This window comes from Pan troglodytes, chromosome 1 (assembly GCF_028858775.2).
Source record: "Pan troglodytes isolate AG18354 chromosome 1, NHGRI_mPanTro3-v2.0_pri, whole genome shotgun sequence".
In the NCBI taxonomy this organism is placed as follows: domain Eukaryota; kingdom Metazoa; phylum Chordata; class Mammalia; order Primates; family Hominidae; genus Pan; species Pan troglodytes.
Genome location: NC_072398.2, coordinates 217950604 through 217972173, shown reverse-complemented (window position 1 = coordinate 217972173; position 21570 = coordinate 217950604). Strand labels below are relative to the sequence as shown.

The following is a 21570-nucleotide window of genomic DNA, read 5'->3' as shown; positions in this document are numbered from 1 at the left end:
CGTGGCCAAGGATCCCTCAACAAAGATACTTTCAAGTTTGCTTTCTTTGTGTCTAATATCAGGAAGAGATTCAACCCTTCCCTATCTCACACTCAGGACTTTGAAGGACACATATTAGTAAAACTCCATGTTTGTGAAGGGAATCAGTGAATGAGTCTTGGACTTTCACCCTATCCCTAAATGTTTCATTTTGATGGATGAATATTAATTCAATCAGTGATCTTTAAGAAAGCCAAAAATCCAATCAGGATTAACTGGGTAGAGATTAAGAAGTCTAGTCAAATGTAGCTCTCTCTGTCTCTCTGTTCAATCTAGCCTATTTCCCAGGCTGGAGTGGGGTGGTATAATGTCAGCTCACTGCAACTTCTGCCTCTTGGGTTCAAGCAATCCTCCAACCTCAGCCTCCCTAGTAGCTTGGACTACAGGTGCAAACCACTGCACCTGGCTAATTTTTGCTGTCTTAGTAGAGGCAGGGTTTTACCATGTTGGCCAGGCTCATCTTGAACTCCTGATCTCAGATGATCCACCTGCCTTGGCCTCACAAAATGCTCAGATTACAGGTGTGAGTCACTGCACCCTGCCAAAGTGGTTCAGTTTGAATATGTGTAAGAGGTGTGCATTGGAAACGTCTATCTTGCGAGTGATGCATAACAGTGTCACATAGCTTTCAAAGCTTTTCACTGAAATTTTCAATAATAAGGCTGGGGCGGAGGCTCACACCTGTAATCCCAGTAGGTTGGGAGGCCAAGGGGGGTGGATTGCTTGAGACTAGGAGTTCAAGACCAGCTTGGACAACATAGCGAAATCCACTGTCTTTACAAAAAGTCAAAAAATAAAAGATGAGCTTTGTGTGGTGATGCATAACTGTGGTCCCAGCTACTTAGGACGCTGTGGGGGAAGAATCCTTTGAGCTTGGAGGTCAAGGCTGCACTGAGCTAAGATCCCACCACTACACTCCAGGCTGGGTGACAGAGCAAGACCCTGTCAGAAAGAGAGTGAGAGAGGGAGAGAGAGAAAGAGAGAGAATGAGAGAAGGGAGGCAGGGAAAGAAGACAAGAAAGAAAGAAGGGAGAGAGAGTGGGACAGAAAGAAGGAAGGGAGAGAGGGAAAGAAGGAAAGAAGAAAGAGAGAGAAAGAGAAAGCAAGCTTAAATAATGAAAAGAAAACAAGTAGAACCTATTCTAGGGATGCTCCATGAATGTTCCCAACAAGCTTATTTGTAGGAACTGAAAATGTGGGCATGTTGGCTTGTGACACTCCCATTCCCATTGTTTTAGAACCTTGAGTAATTAGTAATTTCCCCCAATGGTAGGAGGGGTTCGCTTTCAGGTTCCTCCACACTCACTAGTCACTGGATGGAACACTGGATAGAAAGGAAGGGCTAGTGGTGGCCCTGCTTCCTCACTGCTTGGGAGACGCTCATGCTGATGCAGCAGAAGCAGAATGCTGGCTTAATGGCCACTGAGTACAGAGTAGAATTGGAGTAAACTGAGGGCTCTTTCACCATTGCCAGAGCAGTGACTTTTGCCATAGGAGAAGATGAGATTGCATGGGCTTGTCCTGAGAGTGATGCCTTTTCTCTGGGTTTGTCCTCTGGAAGTTTTCCCTGCAGATTCATGAAGATGAGCATCCGGACTCCACCCAGACTCCTGGAGCTTGCGGGGCGGAGCCTGCTGAAGGACCAAGCCTTGGCCATCTCCACCCTGCAGGAGCTGCCCATGGAACTTTTCCCCCCACTGTTCATGGAGGCCTTCAGCAGGAGACGCTGTGAGGCCCTGAAGCTGATGGTGCAGGCCTGGCCCTTCCGCCGCCTCCCTCTGAGGCCTCTGATAAAGATGCCTTGTCTGGAAGCATTCCAAGCTGTGCTGGATGGGCTTGATGCACTGCTTACCCAAGGGGTTCATCCCAGGTGAGGTGGGCCAGGTGGGCTGGTGGGGAGGGCCCAGGTGTCCAACAGAAGGAACAGCTGGGTCATGAGAAGTGAGGAGGCCCAAGGGGGTATGGTGGTGGTGAGGAAGCTGAGAGGACTTGGTCATTCACCAACTCCTCAGGGAAAGCACTGCTCACCATGCAAGGTCCATGGAGGTAACAGGAACCTCTCCTCTAATGGCACTGAAAGGCACCATGAAAAGTGAGAACTGGGCCAGGTACGGTGGTTCACAATGTAATCCCAGCACATTGGGAGGCTGAGGTCAAGAGTTGGAGGCCAGCCTGTCCAACATGGTAAACCCCAACTCTACTAAAAATACTAGAATTAGCTGGGCATGGTGGTGGGTTCCTGTAATCCCAGCTACTTGTGAGGTTGAGGCAGGAGAATCATTTGAACCCGGGAAGCAGAGGTTGCAGTGAGGTGACCTCACACCACTGCACTCCAGCCTGGGCGACAGAGGGAGACTTGGTCTCAAAAAAAAAAAAAATGTGGAAGTGGGCAGGATCCAAGGGGAAAACAGGGTGAAGAAAAGTCAGAGAGAGGGACAAGAAGCAGGGAGGGGAGGAGCCGCTATCCAGGATGTGGAGTTTAAGTTCAGAAATGAGTTCTGAAATTCTCAGTCTCACCTCTATTTTCCCACAGGAGATGGAAACTTCAAGTGCTGGATTTACAAGATGTCTGTGAGAACTTCTGGATGGTTTGGTCTGAAGCTATGGCCCATGGGTGCTTCCTCAATGCCAAGAGGAACAAAAAAACAGTGCAGGACTGTCCAAGGATGAGAGGACAGCAGCCCTTGACTGTGTTCGTAGAACTTTGGCTCAAGAACAGGACTCTGGATGAATACCTCACCTACCTCCTTCTATGGGTCAAGCAGAGGAAAGATTTACTACACCTGTGCTGTAAGAAGCTGAAAATTTTGGGAATGCCCTTCCACAATATCAGAAGCATCCTGAAAATGGTGAACCTAGACTGTATCCAGGAGGTGGAAGTGAATTGCAAGTGGATACTGCCCATCCTGACACAGTTTACCCCATACCTGGGCCACATGAGGAATCTTCAGAAGCTCGTTCTCTCCCACATGGATGTCTCTCGCTACGTTTCCCCAGAGCAGAAGAAGGAGATTGTTACCCAGTTCACCACTCAGTTCCTCAAGCTGTGCTGCCTCCAAAAGCTTTATATGAACTCTGTTTCTTTCCTCGAAGGCCACCTGGACCAGCTGCTCAGGTGAGGGAGGGTGATGAGCTTTCTCTGCAGACCACAGCAGAGCCTGTTACAGTAAACACTAGTGGGCCTCTACTGTGAGCCAGCCTATGAGGATGTAACAGTGAAGGGGACACTAGAATGCCCATGCATTGTCCTGTTGGCGGCCCTGTCCTGAAATGGGTATCACGCAACCCTCCCAATAGAGGCAGAGGGATCAGCTAGGGGAGATGCTATAGAGAGGCTGCCATGCTAGGAAGCTAGCTACTGGGGGGTTCAGATCTAGTGAGGGTGCCTTTCTGAATTCTTCCTGAGGACGTGTGTCTAAGTGAAGATGATGAAAAATAGGCCAGGGGCGCTGGCTCATGCCTGTAATCCTAGCACTTTGGGAGTCTGAGGCAAGAGGATAGCTTGAGCCTAGGAGTTTAAGACCAGTCTGGGTAACATCCCAAGACCCCTGTCAGAAATGAATAAATAAAAGTAAAAACAAACAAGATAACTTTTTTTTTCTGAGATGGATTTTCACTTTGATTGTCCAGGCTAGAGTGCACTTGTGACATCTCAGCTCGCAGCAACTTCTGCCTCCCAGGTTCAGGCGATTCTCCTGCCTCAGCTTCCTGAGTACCTGGGATTACAGGCGTGGGCCACCACACCTGGCTAATTTTTATATTTTAAGTAGAGACAGGGTTTCACCATGTTGGCCAGGTTATTCTCCAACACCTGACTTCAGGTGATTCACCCACCTTGGACTCTCAAAGTGCTGGGATTATAGGCGAGAGGTACCACGCCCAGCCAACAAGATAATTTTTAAGAAGATGATGGGAAGTAGGGAAGTGAAGTGGGCACTGAAGAGGGGAATGGTCAGCAAACCTGCACATGTCAGAAAATCAGCTTTGTGCCCCACAGTTTGGTGAACATGAATGATCCCATCTCTAATTCCCAGTTGTAAAAGTTTCTTTTGAGCTCCAGGTAAATTAATTACCTAGGAAATGCATGATTCTGAAACAGAGGGTCAGGGAGCAGGCACAAAGAATGGTGAAAGTGATAGATGGTTTGCTGATGATACAGGCGTGTCAGGGACGCCTGCAGCCTGCCCACCCCAGCTGATGTTGCAGGATCCTGTCTGGGTTTGTCCTTTATGCCTGCATCTCCACTGGGCTCCTGTAGCCCAGAGATGTGGTTTTCTGCCTGACAGATGAGGAAAGGGAGCTTTAGGGATTCTGAGAACTTGATCCATTCCTATAAATGACGGTGAAATGACTCAGCCTCAAATGGAATTATTTTTTCTCTTTTTTTTTTTTTTTAAATACAGAGTCTCGCTCTGTCACCCAGGCTGGAGTGTAGTGGCATGATCTCTGCTCACTGCAACCTACACCTCCTGGGTTCAAGCAATTATCCTGCCTCAGCTTCACAAGTAGCTGGAATTGCAGGCGCCTGCCACCACACCTGGCTAATTTTTGGATTTTTGGCGGAGAGGAGGTTTTGCCATGATCAGCAGGCTGGTCTCAAACTCCTGATCTCAAGGAATCCACCTGTCTCAGCCTCCCAAAGTTCTGGGATTACAGGTGTGAGTTACTGCACCAGGCCTAAAGTGGAATTGACCTCAGTGGCAAAGGTCTTCATCACGCTGCTTCCTAAGTGTTGACCATCAGACAATCAGAATGACCCTGGGCTTGGGTAAAATGGTCTCCATCCATTACCTTGAAGTCGTTCCCCACCACCCTCCACTCACCCCTATGATTCCCCAGAATTAACTTCTTGCTCTCTCTCCCCAGCTGTCTGAAGACCTCGTTAAAGATCCTCGCAATAACTAACTGTGCGCTTTTGGAATCAGACTTGAAGCATCTATCCCAGTGCCCGAGTATCAGTCAACTAAAGACCCTGGACCTGAATGGCATCAGACTGACGAATTACAGCCTTGTGCCTCTCCAAATTCTCCTAGAAAAAGTTGCAGCCACCCTTGAGTACCTGGATTTAGATGACTGTGGCATCGTAGACTCCCAAGTCAACACCATCCTGCCTGCCTTGAGCCACTGCTTTGAGCTCAACACCTTCAGCTTCTGTGGAAATCCCATCTGCATGGCAACCCTGGAGAACCTGCTGAGCCACACAATCATACTCAGAAAGTTATGCCTGGAGCTGTATCCTGCCCCGCGGGAGAGTTATGATGCTGATGGTACTCTCTGCTGGAGCAGATTTGCCCAACTTAGGGCTGAGCTGATGAAGAGAGTGAGGGACTTAAGGCACCCCAAGAGGATCTTGTTCTGTACTGACTACTGCCCTGACTGTGGCAACAGGTCATTTTATGACCTGGAGGCAGATCAATGCTGCTGTTGAATGCCTGCCTATTTTGGTGGATATGTCAAACGCTTTCTTCTGGACACTTGGAAACTAAAACCTAGGTCTTAGGTACATCCTATAGGGAGCACAGAACCCATCGTTTCACACATGGGCTCTGAAAGTGGGAAAGGAAAGCTGATCAAGCAGAGGCCGGACTTGCGGGAAATGTTGCCATGGATTCGATGGGACTTTGGGGACCTGTGTCCTGTAGAGTCGAAAATGGGAATCTGAATGTGTAGAGTGGAGGCTTGAGAATACTTGAGGGAGTTACTCTTGCATGCATGGTTGTAAAGAAACAATCAGAAATAAAGGAAAACTGAGCAGAATCTGTCTGGTGCCCTCTATTATTAAGTAACCTGTTTTCCAGTTTAAGCCTCAGGAATCTTCAGTTATTGATGGAAAAAACAAAAGGCACGGACTGAGTTGTCCAATCAATAAGATGCAGCCCAAGAAAATCAAGGCATTGAAATGAAATTTGGTTATTGTAATCAGTTTCCTCCCATTCTTTTATTTGAGACAGAGTTTCACTCTTGTTGCCCAGCATGGAGTTTAGAGTGCAATGGTGCCATCTCAGCTGACTGCAACCTCCACCTGGGGTTTAAATGATTCTCCTGCCTCAGCCTCCCAAGTAGCTGGGATTACAGGCATGCACCACCATGCCCAGCTAATTTGTGTATGTTTAGTAGCGACAGGGTTTCCTCACTATGTTGGTCAGGCTGGTCTCAAACTCCTGACTTTGGGTGATTCACGCAAGTAGGCCTACCAAAGTGCTGGGATTACAGGTGTGAGCCACTGTGTCAGGCTTTTTTGTTTTGTTTTGTTTTTTAGAGGTCTCCTGTCACTCAGGCTAGAGTGCGGTGGCACAATCATAGCTCACTGCAGCCTCAATTTCCTGGGTTCAAGTGATCCTCCCACCTCAGCCTCCTGAGGAGCTAGGACTACAGGCGTGTGAGCCACCTCGCCTGTATGCTTGTTTTTTTATGTGGTGACAAGGTCTCGCTGTCTTGCCCAGGCTGATCTGGAACTCCTGAGCTTGTGATTCTCCTGCCTTGGCCTCCCAAAATGCAGGGAGTATAGGCGTGGACCACCACGCTTGGCTTGGCCTCCTCCAGTTCTTCACTTCTTTAGATGTCTGTTAATTCCTTGTTAGTTTCTGTGGCTGTTCAGTGGGTTAATACACACTAGGTGGACACCAAGGGCCTGGAACGTTACTGGGCAAGAACAGTGAGCCAATCCACATGGAAAGCACCTTCTTCTCAGGGTCTTTCACCGCTAGCCAGATGCTGAGACCCTGCCCACTCCCTGTGAGTCTCCACATGCTTCCAGAAGCCTTAGTTGGTGGACGTCAGCTTCACTGCACAAGGAGCCACTCTCTTCCCGCTGCCCTGGAAGGGGATGTCCATATTGTGTATTAGCTGGAGACTCTGGGCAGCACCAACCCTTGCTTTTTCCCCTGATGACTAGCAGCCCTTCTTGAATTAAACTGGTTGTAGCCAGTAAAGACAGCCACATTCCCTTTAAGTAAAATACTACAACTATACAGGTATGTAACACTTTTTAAATATTTCCATCTGTCATTTAAAAAGTTACTTCTTATTAGGGAGCTAGGTCAGATCGATGAGAGATTTTCTCATAACAACTCCCCTCTCTCCCTATCAAGGAAGAGACTAGTGCAGGGTGTTCTGGAATCTCACATCATCAAAGGGTGGATAACGATCAAGGGCCTGTGGGTGATGAGTGACCTTCCCTGTGCTGAGGAAGCCTGCATAATGGGCACCCAAGTGAAGGATCCTGCTGAGGATTCAGGGGCTGGTATTGCTGTCAGGGATCTTAGCCAAGAGCCTCAGGTCCCTGTAAAATGAGGATGATGATGTCCAACAGCTTATAGGACCCTGGAAGGATCCAATGAGATGGTTCATGTTTAGGGCTTGGCATGGGGACTGGCACACAGTTAGATGAATACATCTTGTTCTTTTTTCTCTTCTCAGCAGAAGTCCCAGTAATTTTCATCTTTCAATCTCACCTCCTTTTCCTGATAACAGGGAGGCAACAAGAACCAAGGGCATGCAATGGGGCTCAACTTCTACCCTCTGCCACAACTTCATCATGACTCCCCCAAACAGCAGAGCCCCAGGAGCCAGCAGGAGGCAGGGTGGGCATTTCTGGACTGGATTCATTCCTAAGAAGAGTAAAATGTCCAATCCATAGGTCTCGGGTGCCATCTGCTGGTAGATCAGACCAGATGGTGTAATTTAATGTTGCAAGGATTATATTATATGGTATTTTTAAAAATTTACTATTATGAGCCAGGAGCGGTGGCTCATGTCTGTAATCCCAGCACTTTGGGAGGCTGAGGCTATTGTCATGGCCAGGCTTGGTGTCTCATACCTGTAATCCCAGCATTTTGGGAGGCTGAGGTGGGCAGATCGCTTCAGGTCAGGATTTTGAGACCAGGCTGGCCAACATGGTGAAACCCCGTCTCTACTCAAAATACAAAAAAATTGCTGGGCGTGGTGGCATTCGCCTGTAATCCCAGGTATTCAGGAGACTGAGGCAGGACAATCGCTTGAACCCGGGAGGCGAAGATTGCAGTGAGCTGTGATCGCACCAGTGCACTCCAGCCTGAGGGACAGAGCAAGAAAAGAAAATTTACTATAATGTAAATACTAGTTGAGTATAAATATTTGTGTTGTAATTTACGTATATGAAAGATATAAAACTTTTAAAGAATGCAATGTGATATTTTAAGAATGGTTAATGGCCAGGCGTGGTGGCTCATGCCTGTAATCCCAGCACTTTGGCAGGCCGAGGCAGGCAGATCACGAGGTCAGGAATTTGAGACCAGCCTGGCCAATGTGGTAAAAACCCGTCTCTACTAAAAATACAAAAAATTAGCCTGGGGTGGTGACGGGCCCCTGTAATCCCAGATAGTCAGGAGGCTGAGGCAAGAGAATCTCTTGAACCCAGGAGCAAATGCTGTTGACCACGTGATGCATGGAAACGTTTGTCATGGGTATAGCCACTGAATTGCTAACTTGGGGACGTCAACATTAGCTCACTACCAATAATATAAATAAATTGGATTATGGAAAAAATTGCCTTTGTGATACCATATCCATGTGTGTCATGAGAGTCCAGCAATTGGCCCGGTGTGGTGGCTCACGTCTGTAATCCCAGCACTTTGGGAGACTGAGGCGCATGGATCACTTCAGGTCAGGAGTTGGAGACCAGTCTGGGCAACATGGTGAAACTCTGTATCTATTAAAAACACAAAAATTCCCACCTATGAGTGAGAACATGCGGTGTTTTTTTTTTGTCCTTGTGATAGGGTGGGAATTGAACAATGAGAACACATGGACACAGGAAGAGGAACATCACACCCTGGGGCCTGTTGTGTGGGGAGTGGGGAGGGATAGCATTTGGAGAGATACCTAATGTTAAATGACAAGTTACTGGGGGCAGCACACCAACATGGCACATGTATACATGTGTAACTAACCTGCACGTTGTGCACATGTACCCTAAAACTTAAAGTATAATAAAAACAAATACAAAAATTAACTGGGCGTGGTGGCACGTATCATCCCAACTACTGGGGAGGCCGAGGGAGGAGAATTGCTTGAACCCAGGAGGTGGAGGTTATAGTGATCAAAGATCGTGCCACTGCACTCCAGCCTGGGCAACAGAGTGAGATGCCATATCAAAAAAAAAAAAAAAAGAGAGAGAGGGAAAAGAAAACAAAACAAAAGAAAGTCCAGCATGGTAAAAGGTACATAGAGGTACATGTGGGTGAGCTTCCTTTGTTTTTCATTCTTTTTGCCTTCTCTGGACAGAATTCTCAATGCAAAACATTCCAAAAACACAGAGCAAGTGTCTTCTATAACCTTCCCTTTTTTTGAGACTTCTCTTCACAGTGTATGTGCTAGTGTCTTCCAGACTTTTGTGTGACATGCTATACAGAACATCAGATCAAACGGGCACATCCCTAACAAGTGGTGACTTGCCAGATCTGGACTCACTTTGCAGGGTGCTGGGACCTCTCTGAGAATCAAGCAGTAGCTCCAGGAGCCAGGGTTTTGGGTCTCTTCTGTGCATCTTCAGGAGTTTTATTGACTTTTCTCACCACGACCCCCTTCTCAATTACCAACTTCCAATCCAAAAATGACATCCAACTGGATCCTGAACTTCCACCCAGTTAACGGTGGTTGAGTTTTCAACTTTCTTCTTATTAAGTGATTAAATTAGATATGGATTTATGAAAGTGAAAGAATTAATAATAGGGTGAAGGACTAAAACTCATTTATTCACTTATTCCATAAATATTGGTAAAGTTTTACTAATATGTGACCTTCATAGTGATACAGGGAAGGGTTTAATCTGTTTCAGACATTAGAAATACATATATATATATATATGGTATCTTTATTGGAGAACCTTTGGTCACATCAAAAGTATCAAAACTTTTCAGAGTTAAAACAGCTTTAAGAAGACAGTGATGTCATCCCTAAAAACACAATAAAATCTCAGTGTATCCACTGGTCACCTGGGTTTTGTGCTACCTAACATGGTAGATCATATGCCCATTCAGGTGGAAGACAGGAACTACTGAGGGTGTAATTTATCTCAAGGTTAAGGTCAAGGCATCACTGAAAGAAATCAGGCCTAAATTACAAAGTGAGGTGGAGGTTGGGCTGGACAGTACTGACTGTTCTAATGGGACCCTAGGAGGCAACCAAGACAACATAAAACACGGCAGGTATTTTGTGGGCATCTAGACAAAAGGATTGAAAGACTTCCTTCTAGATTGAGTTTAAAAATTAAAAAAACCTAATTACAAAAGACATAATGCAGACTCGTAAAACATCACAGTGTCTTTGAGGGCAGAGAGGGCAGATACAGTCTTGGTTCCTACTGGAAGGTGAAGCATCATTACTCACAAACGTGATGGGCTTCCCTCAGAATACCAGCTTGGGAAGAGTGAATCTGAGTGTGCGAGCTGGGGCAGAGCCCAAAGAGGAGCAGTGTGGTCAGACATAAGGAGGGAGACTTTTCAATCTGGAAGCATGAATGGTGCAAGCTGTGTATCTGAAGAATTTGGGAGAAAAATGAACCCCTTGGGGGAATCCTGCACCATCCTCAGGACCCCAGTGAGAATCCTGCAGTTTGGGGGGTCTTTCTACCATGTTCTGGTTGCATGTGCTTCTGAAGGTGCTCCTCTGCTGTCCAGGTCAGAGTAGCTTTCAGAGCCCATCTGAAGGGACGGCCTGACTTCAATTCCACTCACAGAATTTCTACTGGGATTCCAAAGCTTCTCCAGGCTTTTGATGGGGGTCTCTGAAATATTTCTGAACTTCTGTTTTCCTCCCCCAGCCTGAGCTGTGAGAGAAGCTGAATCCTCTGCTTCCTGGAAATGTCAGGCCATCTCTCCTGCACCGAGGACTATGGCCACAAACAGTGCTGAGAGACACTCTCCCTGGAATCAGCAGTGACTCATACATTCTCCCCAAATTCTACTGAGCTTTTTGGGTGCACATAGCAAGGCACAAAACAGGGAGCTCCTCAGCTGCTCTTCTGGACCTAAAGAGGCACCCAGGACCAATGGAGGGGAAGTCTGTCTGCCTTCCACAGGAAGAGCTGACTCCTCTGGTTTTCCTAGAAGCGCCAGGCTGTTGGCAGAGCCTGGGACAGGTCCCAGTGCAGGGGCCCATCCCTTCTAGGATCCCCTTGCCCAGCCTTAGAGCTGACGAGGCTGCACCTGGAATGCAGTAAGTCTGGTTCTGAGTCAGGGCTTTCTTTGCCTGTGGTGTTTGCCCTCTCCATGTTTCTAACAGTAGAAATCACTGTTCAGGCCCTGCTGGACTTCTTTAGTCCTTAACAGGATCTCATTCCAGGTCTCATTTGTGACCGTCTTTTCCAAGATCAGGGGCTGCCCTCCTTTTTTCCCCAATAAAGATCTGAGGAGAAGCTCACTCTGAGAGCAGAGTGGATGCCTAAGAAGGTGCTTGTGGCAGCCTGGGGTGGGGGAGGTCTGGGAACTCGCTGCAGGCTGGATGGAGCCAGGGGGACTAAGGAAAAGAACAGGGCCCAGAAAGGGAGTGGCCCAGAGGAGCTGATGTGGGCCAGAGTAAGTACAGAGGAGAGAGATGGCAGCAGGGTTGGGGGCCGGGTTATTTGGCTTTCACAGAGCCACGTCCCTGATAAGCTGTGGACTTGTGTCTGAGATCCTCAAAGGACCTGTGCCTGGATGTGGAGCTGCGAGTTTCTAAGGCCCTTTGATTTCACCCTGGTCTACATGAGGTTCCAGTGGCTGCCCCATCTCACCCCAGGGGCAAAGAGTCAGTCTAGCAGGGAGACATGGGGAGAGAGAGTCAATGGCAAACATCCACCCTGGATGCAAAGACAAGGGACATGTCAGAGGGAGGGAGACTTGGTGTGAGGCCAGGGGAAGGGAGCCACGTTGGATATGGTGCAGTTGTGTCTCTGCACTTGCCACAGCCTCATAGGACTGTGAGGATTGATCTTTGCAGGAGGGAATGGGGTAGAATGGGGTCTGGACTGGAGTCCCTGTCATCCAAGTGACCCCATATCTACTCGTGCCAACCAGGTGAAGGTCTTGCTAGATGTAAGTCAAACCAGGACCTATCAGACTGACTGGCACTTTCTGGTGGATCTAGAAGGAGCACAGTGATCCTCAGTCAAAAAAAATCTTGCATTGTCCAGGGCTGAGGATTTTCAGGTGGCCCTGGAGGGGGAGACTCTGGGGAAAAACCACAGAGAAGATTTTGGCACATTTGACACTATTAACATCCAGTGCCTCCCCTTCCTATTGGTCGGATGTGGTGGCAGGAGAATTGCTTGAACCCGGGAAGCAGAGGTTGCAGTGAGCTGAGATCACGCCATTGCACTCCAGCCTGGGTGGGCAACAAGAGTGAAACTCTGTCTCAAAAACAAACAAACAAACAAAACAAACAGACAAAAAAATGTGAAACACAAAAAAAAACCTTTGACTGGGTGCCTGCAATGTGCCACCTACTATTCTGGGTGCTACTTAGGATAAACAAGAAGCAAGGCAGCTGCAAAGTGAGCTCAACAGAATACACCTGGCTTGGCAGTGCAGTGCAGATCAGAAAAAAAATGCCTGTGCAGCATAAAATGTGAAGAGACATCTTCTTTGCTTTTCTTTTCTTTCTTCTTCTTTTGAAAGACAGAGCCTTACTCTGTTTCTAAGGCTGGCGTGCAGTGGTGCAATCTCGGCTCAGTGCAGCCTCGGCCTCTCAGGCTGAAATGATCCTCCCATGTCAGTCTTCCAGTTAGCTGGAAATACAGGTGTGTTGCATGGAATATCTTTTTCTACCCCTTCACTTTCAGACTACATGTGTCCTTATAGGTGAAGTGAGTTTCTGGAAAACAGCATATAGTATGGTCTTATTCTTTTACTCATTCAAGGACCCTAAGCCTTTCACTTGCAGAACTGAGATATATTGTCTTCATTGTTGTTATTGATAAAGGCTTAGTACTCCCATTTAATTTCTTGTTTTCTGGTTGGTTAGAGACTTCTCTCTTCCATCCTTCCTTTCTTATTGTCTTTCTTTGTGTTTAAGTAATTTTCTCTTATGAAATCCTTGGGATGTGACTTTTCTGGCCAGAAGCCTCTATGGCTGGGGGCACCTTTGCCAGAGTTTTGATGGGGTTCACTGGGTTTGTTCTGCCCACTCAGACTGGTAGACTACGCTTGGCTCATGCTTCAGGCCTGGATCACATGCCTATTAAGGGAGGGTCAGGACTGGAGCAGTGAGGGGTGTGTGAGTGAGCAGGGGGTCTGGCCACTTTGGACAGTCACTGGCTCCCGCAGCAGTGGGGCAGGCAGCTCCAGGTGCCAGCACAGGTGCCAGATTTTTGCAAGGCTGCAAATGAACCAGGCACAGCAAAAGCAGCTTCCATGTTTGTCCCTGGAGTACACAGTGGTGTCTGCTGCTCTTTCCAGGAAAGTCATCTCATCATCTCCACAGCTCTCAGTAGAGAAAAGGCCCCAGAGTGGATTGCTTGTCTCTGCAGGAAAATCATCCCAAGAGGGGGTAGTTTCACTCTGCCACTGTTCATCCTGATGTTCTCCCTGAATCTGGGGCTTTTGGGGCATCATGGGGAAGGAAGTATGTGCTGCTTGGGTCATAGGTAGCCATTGGCAGGCACAGAAAAGGCACCACATATTCCCACTCTGGTCCATAGCACTGGTGGACCAGCCCACGGGCTTCAGGCCCTGCTTGGTCACAAGGTAGAGCCTCACCAGGTACCCTCGTCTTCCCATCCAGGAGTCTGTCTGCCTGCCACCACCACCCATGGCGCCCAGGTCACTTGCATCAAGGAGCATCCAAAGGCCAGCACTGATCTGTCCTCAGCCCCCTCTCAGCCTCCCTCCCACGCTCATCAGGGCCCAAAGCCCAGAGTGTTCAAGACAGCAGGCGGACGGTGCATCAGCACTAACCTGAGCATGCACACACTCATCTGGGCTGCCACAGCATACATGCTTGACCCCAACCCCGCTCCAAAATTACAGCAGGTGCCAGGAGGGACCACACAGTGGGAGCAGACACCCCCATGCTGCAGGAGAAGGGGAGACCTCCTGAGCCCTCAAGAGCACTGGGGGACCTTGGTTGGAACTGCGACCTGGGCAGCTTCAGTTGTGCCTTTGGAGCTACTGTCCTGCCAACTCGGGAGAGCCAGGACTCCCTCTTGTCCCAGGATCCCATCAGGTTCAAAGTGTACGTAGCCTCAGTTATGCCCTCTCTCTGTGTTTCTCCACAGAGGTGACATGTGAGATGCAGGTTCACAGCAGCTCTGGCCAACCCTGCAAAAACAAACCCAATGCTTCTGGGTCTGGTTTAATGAGCCCCAACTGCACTCTAGTTAAGAATATTGCAGGCTAACAGCAGGCAGTGAGGAGTGAGTTTGAGGCTTTGTAGAGGCTCCAGACCTGGGAGCGGGTCTTATTAAGCCATGATAGGGTGTGGGTGGCACAGCTGTCTGCCTCAGGAACACGGGGCACAGGCCTGGCTCACAACCCTGCCAAGGTGGGGTGCCTCCAGGAGTGGACCGTGGTCCCCAGACCCAGCAATTAGGAACGTCAGTCTCCGTGGTCACCCCTGTGGGGGGCAGATCTTGGAAATGCAGCCCCAGGAGGATTAGCACAGAACCTCCCTTCGACACCCAGGAACTTGGCACTGTTAGCAGGGTGGGCACAGTGGCCCCATAGCTGGCCAGGTCATTGAACTAGGTGCCATTTCTGCTTCCCAACAAAGGCCCCTGTAGCTTGATCCCAGCTCTGCCTACCACCTCAAGCCCATCTTCTCCTCGGGGCCCCTCTCTGCCCGTCCCTTTGTGCCTGACTGAGCTGCTCCTTGCAGGCGAAAATGTAAGGAAAAAACAGATGACTGAAGAGAAGTAAAGAATGGGTGGAGATCATTGGCACACCCGTAATCCCAGCACATTGGGAGGCCAAGGTCAGCAGATCACTGAAGCCAGGAGCTCAAGACCAGCCTGGTCAACATGGAAAAACCACGTCTCTACTAAAAATACAAAAAGTAGCATGCTTGGTGGCACTTGCATGCAATTCCAGCTACTAGAGTGGCTGAGGCATGAGAATCACTTGAGCCCCGAAGGATAGGATTGCAGTGAGCCCAGACGGGACCACTGCACTGCAGCCTGGGTGACAAAGCAAGATGTTGTCTTTTATTTATTTATTTTTTTTAAAAAAAGCAAAGAAAAAGAATGGGTGGGAAATAGATGTTTTGCAGCTGAATCTCAATCACAGACAACAGAGTACTTTGATACTTTTCCATCAGTAACTCAATTACTAGAGATTTCTGATGTAAAATCGCTAAAACAAGTCAATCAAATACAGAGGACACCAGAAAGTTTTCATTGAGGTTATTTCTGATATTCCTTGGTAACCGTCCCTGCAGGGATAACATTCTCATCACTGTAGAACTTTAGCTTCTCTTTCTGACTCTGTAGGACATGGGTCCCATAAGGTCTCATTGACTCCACCTCAACATTTTCCTCTAGTCTTGCCCCCTGCTGTTATCTTTTTTCCCTCATATTGAGCACCTGCCTGAAGCAAAGAATTCTGTGCTTCCTGTAAGTTGCATGTGGCCTGGTCACAATCACTCATGCCAGTAATCCTGGCACTTTAGGAGGCCAAGGCAGGAGAATCCCATGTGCCCAGCAGTTTCAGACCAGCTGGGGCAACAGAGCGAAACCCTGTCTCAAATGTTCTTTAATAAAATTTTAGAATTATTAAAAAAGGAAATAAGAAAAAACAAACATAACTTGCACCTACATACTAGATTTTAGTGTCCAAGGGCCTAGAAGATAACTTTGGATTTCTCTACCCCGCTAGGCACGCCTTCCCTAGCAACAAAGATGGAGCTCCAGTTCCTCAGACGGTGATGAGCCACAGGAAGGGCAGGGGGTGGGACCAGTGAAGATCCTCTTGGGCTGCCTGACTTCCCTCAGTGTACACACCAGCTCAGCCCGAAGTGGGGTGAAGATCTCCCAATCGACACGAACCAAGGAATTCAAACTCTCCTCAGGGGCAGGATACGTCTCCAAGCTTAACTTGCTCAGCCCACTGGTGTGGCGCAGCAGGTCCTTCAGGGCGCCCATAGACATACAATTTCTGCCAAAGTAGAAGGTGGTGAGCTGGGAGCAGTGGCTCAGGCCAGGCAGGATGGCACTGAGTTGGGAGTAGTGGATCTGACAGCCCTCCAAGATGAGGGTCTTGAGAGTGGCAGCAATTTTCTCTAGCAGAGCTCCGAGGGGTACAAGACTGATGCGGAACAGCAGCACGTAGCTGAGATTCAGATGCTTTAGGTAACCGAGGCTTGGGTACTGGGAGAGACACTTCATGTCCTCTTCCAATAGGTAGCCACAAGTTAACTCCAAGTTCTCCAAGGGGTTCTGGAGGCAACTGTGGAGATCAAGAAGTTAGTTCTGGGCAGTGATACCAGTTAGATGAAGGTGGTGGGGAATAACTGAAAGGGAAATGTCTGCTTCACCCAAACACAAGTTTATTCCCATCATGTGATGATGGTCCACATGCAAGTTGCTCTGTGATGAGGATTCTGATCATTCAGGGGCAGTCCTAGTTTAGCCTCGATCCTTTCACCATTGCTTGTGTGATTGGTTCAAGGCCACAAAATCACATCACTAAAGCCTCTTTTCTTCATCTTTTAGCAGAAAAGTTCATCTCTGGGCCACAGGTACCCGGTGGGAGATGTGCACGAAGAACTCAACTGAGCAAGGTCTAGGGTCATCAGCTAGGGCTCCCTACTGGCAGGGGCTCCCTGACGTGCCTGCATCTGCAAACCACCTATCACTTTTTACCACTCTCACGCCTACTCCCTCAGCCTCTGTTCAAGAAGCACACATTTCCCATGTCAGTTACCTTTCCGGGGGTTCAAAACAACCTTTTACAGACAGGGAATTAGAGACAGGATCATTTGTGATCACTAAGCTGGTGAGGACAGAGATTCTACTGTGAAATGCACAGGTTTGATGCGCTATCCCTCCTTTCATACCCTCCTGTATTACCTCTTTTATATCATATCAACTTGAAACACACTTTGTAACGAGAAATTCACATATGCACCCCCCAGTAGAGCTGAAACCCCCACTACCTGCCTTGTACATGATGTAGCTCTCTAGCCTCTACCCCAGGTGACCCCGCTGCCCTCATTGCAGAGATCCTGTGATAGCCACTCCAGAACATGGAGCACTGAATGGGACAATGTGTTGATATTCTGGTGTCCCCTTCACTGTGATGTCGCCACTGACTGACACAAAAGTTATGCCTTCTAGCGTTTGCTGTAACAAAAAAAGGCTGTGTTGTGGTCTACAGAGAAAGTGCACGATCCTTTCTCACCTGATCAGCTGTTCCAGGTGCCCACTGAAGAAGGTGATCAATTTTACTTTAAGCAATTGGAGGTGTTCCAGCCTGAGGAACACAGGCTGAATTTGGTGAGTAACCATTCCTCGAGGTCATTGTCTGACGTGTAATGATGGCACCTGGAGAAAACGAGTTTGCGAAGATTCTTCATCTCCTTCAGGTAACAATGAAGCTTTCTTATCAGATGCAGCCAGGACATGTTGTGAATTTCCAGCTCCTGAATACTATTCAGGTGGACTATTTTCAATGACTTTCTAATATATTTAATGGGTGTCAGATAATTCACCAACTTACTACAGCACAGGTGTACTAAAACTCTCCTTTGGTAAACCCACTGGAAGAGGTATCTCAGGCATTCATCTTGGGGTGTTTCCTTGAGGCAGACATCTATGAACACCTTTAAGGGCTGGTGCTCTCCCATCCTTGGATAGTCCTCTGCTGTCTGCCTCTTACTCATGGCCTCTGGGGAGGAGGACAGGGCCTAGCCTCCAGGCCATCCGGCCCAGACATTCTCATCAACATCCAGCAAGTCCAGCACTTGAAGTTTCCACCTCCTATAGGTAAAGTAAGGGAGAAGCTCAGAATTTAGAAGGAGCCATCCCTGACTTTTGCTTTCATTCTCATTGCTCCCTGTTCTCTCTCTGACTTTTCTCAGTCCGTTTTCTCTTTTGATTCATACTGCTCCCCACTTCTAGTCCCTTTACCTTCCACTGGGAAAAAGCAGGTTTCTGTTCCCACAGTGGACCCTGTATGGTGAGCAGTCCTTTCTCTGAGGATCTGGACAATGGCCAAAGCCTCCTTGAGCTTCCTCACCAGCACCTTCAGAAGACTCTGGGCTACCCTGAGTCAGGCTGGAAAACAAGCCGCTTTATTTTATTTATTTATTTATTTATTTATTTATTTATGGATTTTGAGACCGAGTTTTGCTCTTGTTGCCCCAGTTGCAGTGCAATGGTGTGATCTCAGCTCACCACAACCTCCATCCCCTGCGTTCCAGTGATTCTCCTGCTTCAGCCTCCCGAGTAGCTGGGATTACAGACATGCACCACCATGCCCAGGTAATTTTGTATTTTTAGTGGAGATGGTGTTTCTCCAAGTTGGTCAGGCTGGTCTCCAACTCCTGACCTCAAGTGATCTGCCTGCCTTGGCCTCCCAAAGTGCTGGGATTACAGGCGTGAACCACTGCGCTCAGCCTCAAGCCACTTTATATAGGGTTAAATAAACCCCCTCTGAGGGGACTTTGTGATTTGTAGAAGGTGACTCCCCAGGCCCTTTAGTTAGGAATTGGGGACCTTCATGTCCCAACTTCACCTCTGGATGCAAAGAACCTAATTATAATGCATTTAAATGTAAAGCCTCAACCACCAGGTGAACCTGGGACGTATGTGACATGTATATTTGCTCACCATACATGCATGCATCCCCCGCCCTGTGAATTTTCATAGCTGCTCCAATAACCTGCTGAATATGCACACTTGGCAGCCAACAGGTTCAGCATAGATTCCTGGGTCACCTTCCCTCCCTCCAAGCGCTTGCCTCAGGTCCTGCCTGGAGGCCCATTTCCCAGCGAGCAGGTTGTAAACCTTTAGAAGAAATTACGCTCCTTTTTTCTAAATCTATAGACCCCATAATTTTTAGTGGACCTCATTGGTGTTAGAAGTGGGATTCAAAGGGGACCTCCGATCTCTTCCTGATGCCTCCAGAACCAATGCATCCTGCACTGGCAAGAGCCCCGTGAGCTCTTCTCGATTGCGCCATGGGAAGGCCTCAGGTAAGTCTTCCTGAATTCAGATGTCCAGCTCTTAGGTGGAAGATCTCAGAGACTTTGATTCTTCCCAGATGGTTCTCTCCAAACAGTTTCTGGAGGGGACCTTCTCCATCAGTTCCAGGTTTTGGGACCTATGGTGCCTTCCCTTCCCTGTTCCCTCTCAGTCCCTGTCCTGGCTCCCTAATTGGGATCTTGGAGGGAATCTCTTTGTTGGTCCAGGGTTTGAGGAGACTCTTCCAGTTCCCTCCATCTGGACTGGATAGAAGATTCCTCTGAGGACTCCTGCCTAGCAGGGAGACATTCAGGTCAGACTTCTTGGGTCCATCAGGTTTGGTGAAGATGCTCGCCCTCTAGTGGTGCTTACAGGGACGCCTGTGGTAGGTAAGTGCAGTTATGAGGGCCCTTAGTTCCAAGGGGACAGACTCAGGCCAGTGGCCATCAGGAACCCTGGTGACTCTTTGTTTAAAGACTGTGTCCTGTATTACATGGGGGGAAATCTATAAAAAACAGATGAAGTTCATCCATGTGATGACGGCACTGCCGTGACACACAGGTAGTGACCCCGGCAAAAGGAGGGTGACTTCATCCATATTCAACATGTTTATATTATTGGTGGCAGCTCATGTTGACTGCCCGGCATTTGCATTGTAGTGGCTATAAAGTGATTTCTAAGCACTATGTGATCAATAAGCATTTACAGCCACCTGCCAGGCTCCATGCTCTGCTGTGGGACCACAGGGTGACAGAGACACAGTCCCTCCCCTTGAAGAAGCAATCTCTGTCTACCACATGAGATTGTCCAGGAAAAAAATCATTATCAAACACAACCTAGGCACATGGCCCAGCAGCCACGCTCCTTGGCACTTACCCAAATGAGAAAACCTAAAACCTGGATGTTTTTAATCACTACATTCATAATAGACAAAACTTAATAGGGACCAACATGTTCTTCAGCAGATAAATGGATGTATAAACTGTAGGACATCCTGACAGTGTAGATTATTAAGTCCTGAAAAACATAAAAAAAAAGTAAATGCACATAACCAAGTGAAAGAAACCAACATGAAAAGGCCACATGACATTCTGGAAAAGGCAAATCTATGGACACAGTAGAAAGCCTGGGGGGGCCAGGAGTCAGGGTACAGTGGGATGGATAGAAAGAGAACAGGTGATTTTTAGGGCACTGAAGCTACTCTGCATGATGCTATAAGGGTGAATACTTGTCATCATCAATTCATCAGAGCTCATAGAATATACAGCACCAGATGTGAACCCTTAATGTTAATTATGAACTTTGGGTGATAAGGATGGTCCGTGTGGTTCATGCATTGGAACAAATGGACCACGCTGGGGCAGGACGTTGATCCTTTAGGAGTCCGTGCTAGAGTGGGGTCATGAAGTATGTGGGAATGCTCTACTTTCTGCTCAACTTCACTGTGACCTTATAACTGCTCTAAGAAAATAAATCATATTTCCCTAAAAATATTGCACTTCCTTCCAGCTCCAAAATTGCATAAATTTAAATATTTTTAAATAAGAGCATTTCTTATTCATTGATCTTCAAAATCAGTTTTGAAGGTGTCATTTTATTTGAGACTCAAAACCACATTAAGCATTTTTTAAATCTACTTTAAGTTCTGGGATACATGTGCAGAATGTGCATAGGGATACATAGCGATACATATGCCATGGTGGTTTGCTGCACCTATCAAGCCGTCATCTACGCTAGGTATTTATCCTAATTCTATCCCTCCCCAACACCCCCACTGCCCGACAGGCGCTGGTGTATGATGTTCCCCTCCCTGTGTCCATGTGTTCTCATTGTTCAACTCCCACTTATGACTGAAAACATGTGGTATTTGGTTTTCTGTTCTTGTGTTAGTTTGCTGAGAATGATGATTTCCGGCTTCATCCATGTCCCTGAAAATGACCTGAACTCATCATTTTTTATGGCTGCATAGTATTGAATGGTGTATATGTGCCATATTTTCTTTATCTAGTGTATCACTGAAGAGCTTTTGGTTTGGCTCCAAGTCTTTGCTATTATGAACAGTGCCACAGTAAACATATGTGTACATGTGTGTTTATAGTAGAATGATTTATAATCCTTTGGGTATATACCCAGTAATGGGATTGCTGGGTCAAATGATATTTCTAGTTCTAGATCCTTGAGGAATTGCCACACTGTCTTCCACAAAGGTTGAACTAATTTACACTCCCACCAACAGTGTCAAAGCATGCCTAATTTCTGAACATTCTCTCCAGCATCTGTTGTTTCCTGAAAAATATGGAACGTGTCACGAATTTACATGTCATCCTTGTGCAAGGGCCATGCTAATCTTCTCTGTATCATTCCAGTTTTAGTATATGTGCTGCCCAGACCAACAC

The 21570-nt window shown here is 47.6% G+C and overlaps 2 protein-coding genes and 1 non-coding gene across 3 annotated transcripts; 1 reads left to right on the top strand and 2 right to left on the bottom strand.

The window, feature by feature from the left end:
* Positions 1-1601: 1601 nt before the first annotated feature.
* LOC129143362 (PRAME family member 15-like) lies at positions 1602-5467 on the top strand. The gene is made up of 3 exons (XM_054679468.2): positions 1602-1909; positions 2573-3154; positions 4906-5467. The coding sequence occupies exons 1-3, from the start codon at positions 1617-1619 to the stop codon at positions 5465-5467; spliced, it is 1437 nt and encodes a 478-aa protein (XP_054535443.1). The 5' UTR covers positions 1602-1616.
* A 10410-nt stretch (positions 5468-15877) lies between these two features.
* LOC129143374 (PRAME family member 1-like) lies at positions 15878-17044 on the bottom strand. Its single transcript, XM_054679537.1, has 2 exons — positions 16914-17044; positions 15878-16436 (listed from the first exon to the last, which is right to left on the bottom strand). Exons 1-2 carry the CDS (start codon positions 17042-17044, stop codon positions 15878-15880), a joined length of 690 nt encoding a protein of 229 aa, XP_054535512.1.
* A 4419-nt stretch (positions 17045-21463) lies between these two features.
* LOC129138498 (U6 spliceosomal RNA) lies at positions 21464-21570 on the bottom strand. The gene has a single exon (XR_008541810.1). It is a non-coding gene; the product is annotated as a U6 spliceosomal RNA (small nuclear RNA).

What these genes read in the sequence shown, in the direction of transcription:
- LOC129143362 (XM_054679468.2), top strand. Translation starts at nt 1,617, where the DNA reads ATGAAGATGAGCATCCGGACTCCACCCAGACTCCTGGAGCTTGCGGGG. An exon ending in ACCCAAGGGGTTCATCCCAG is followed by an intron (nt 1,910 to 2,572) that starts GTGAGGTGGGCC and finishes ATTTTCCCACAG; the next exon opens with GAGATGGAAACTTCAAGTGC. An exon ending in CACCTGGACCAGCTGCTCAG is followed by an intron (nt 3,155 to 4,905) that starts GTGAGGGAGGGT and finishes CTCTCTCCCCAG; the next exon opens with CTGTCTGAAGACCTCGTTAA.
- LOC129143374 (XM_054679537.1), bottom strand. Translation starts at nt 17,044, where the DNA reads ATGAAAGGAGGGATAGCGCATCAAACCTGTGCATTTCACAGTAGAATC. An exon ending in TGTTTTGAACCCCCGGAAAG is followed by an intron (nt 16,437 to 16,913) that starts GTAACTGACATG and finishes TGATCTCCACAG; the next exon opens with TTGCCTCCAGAACCCCTTGG.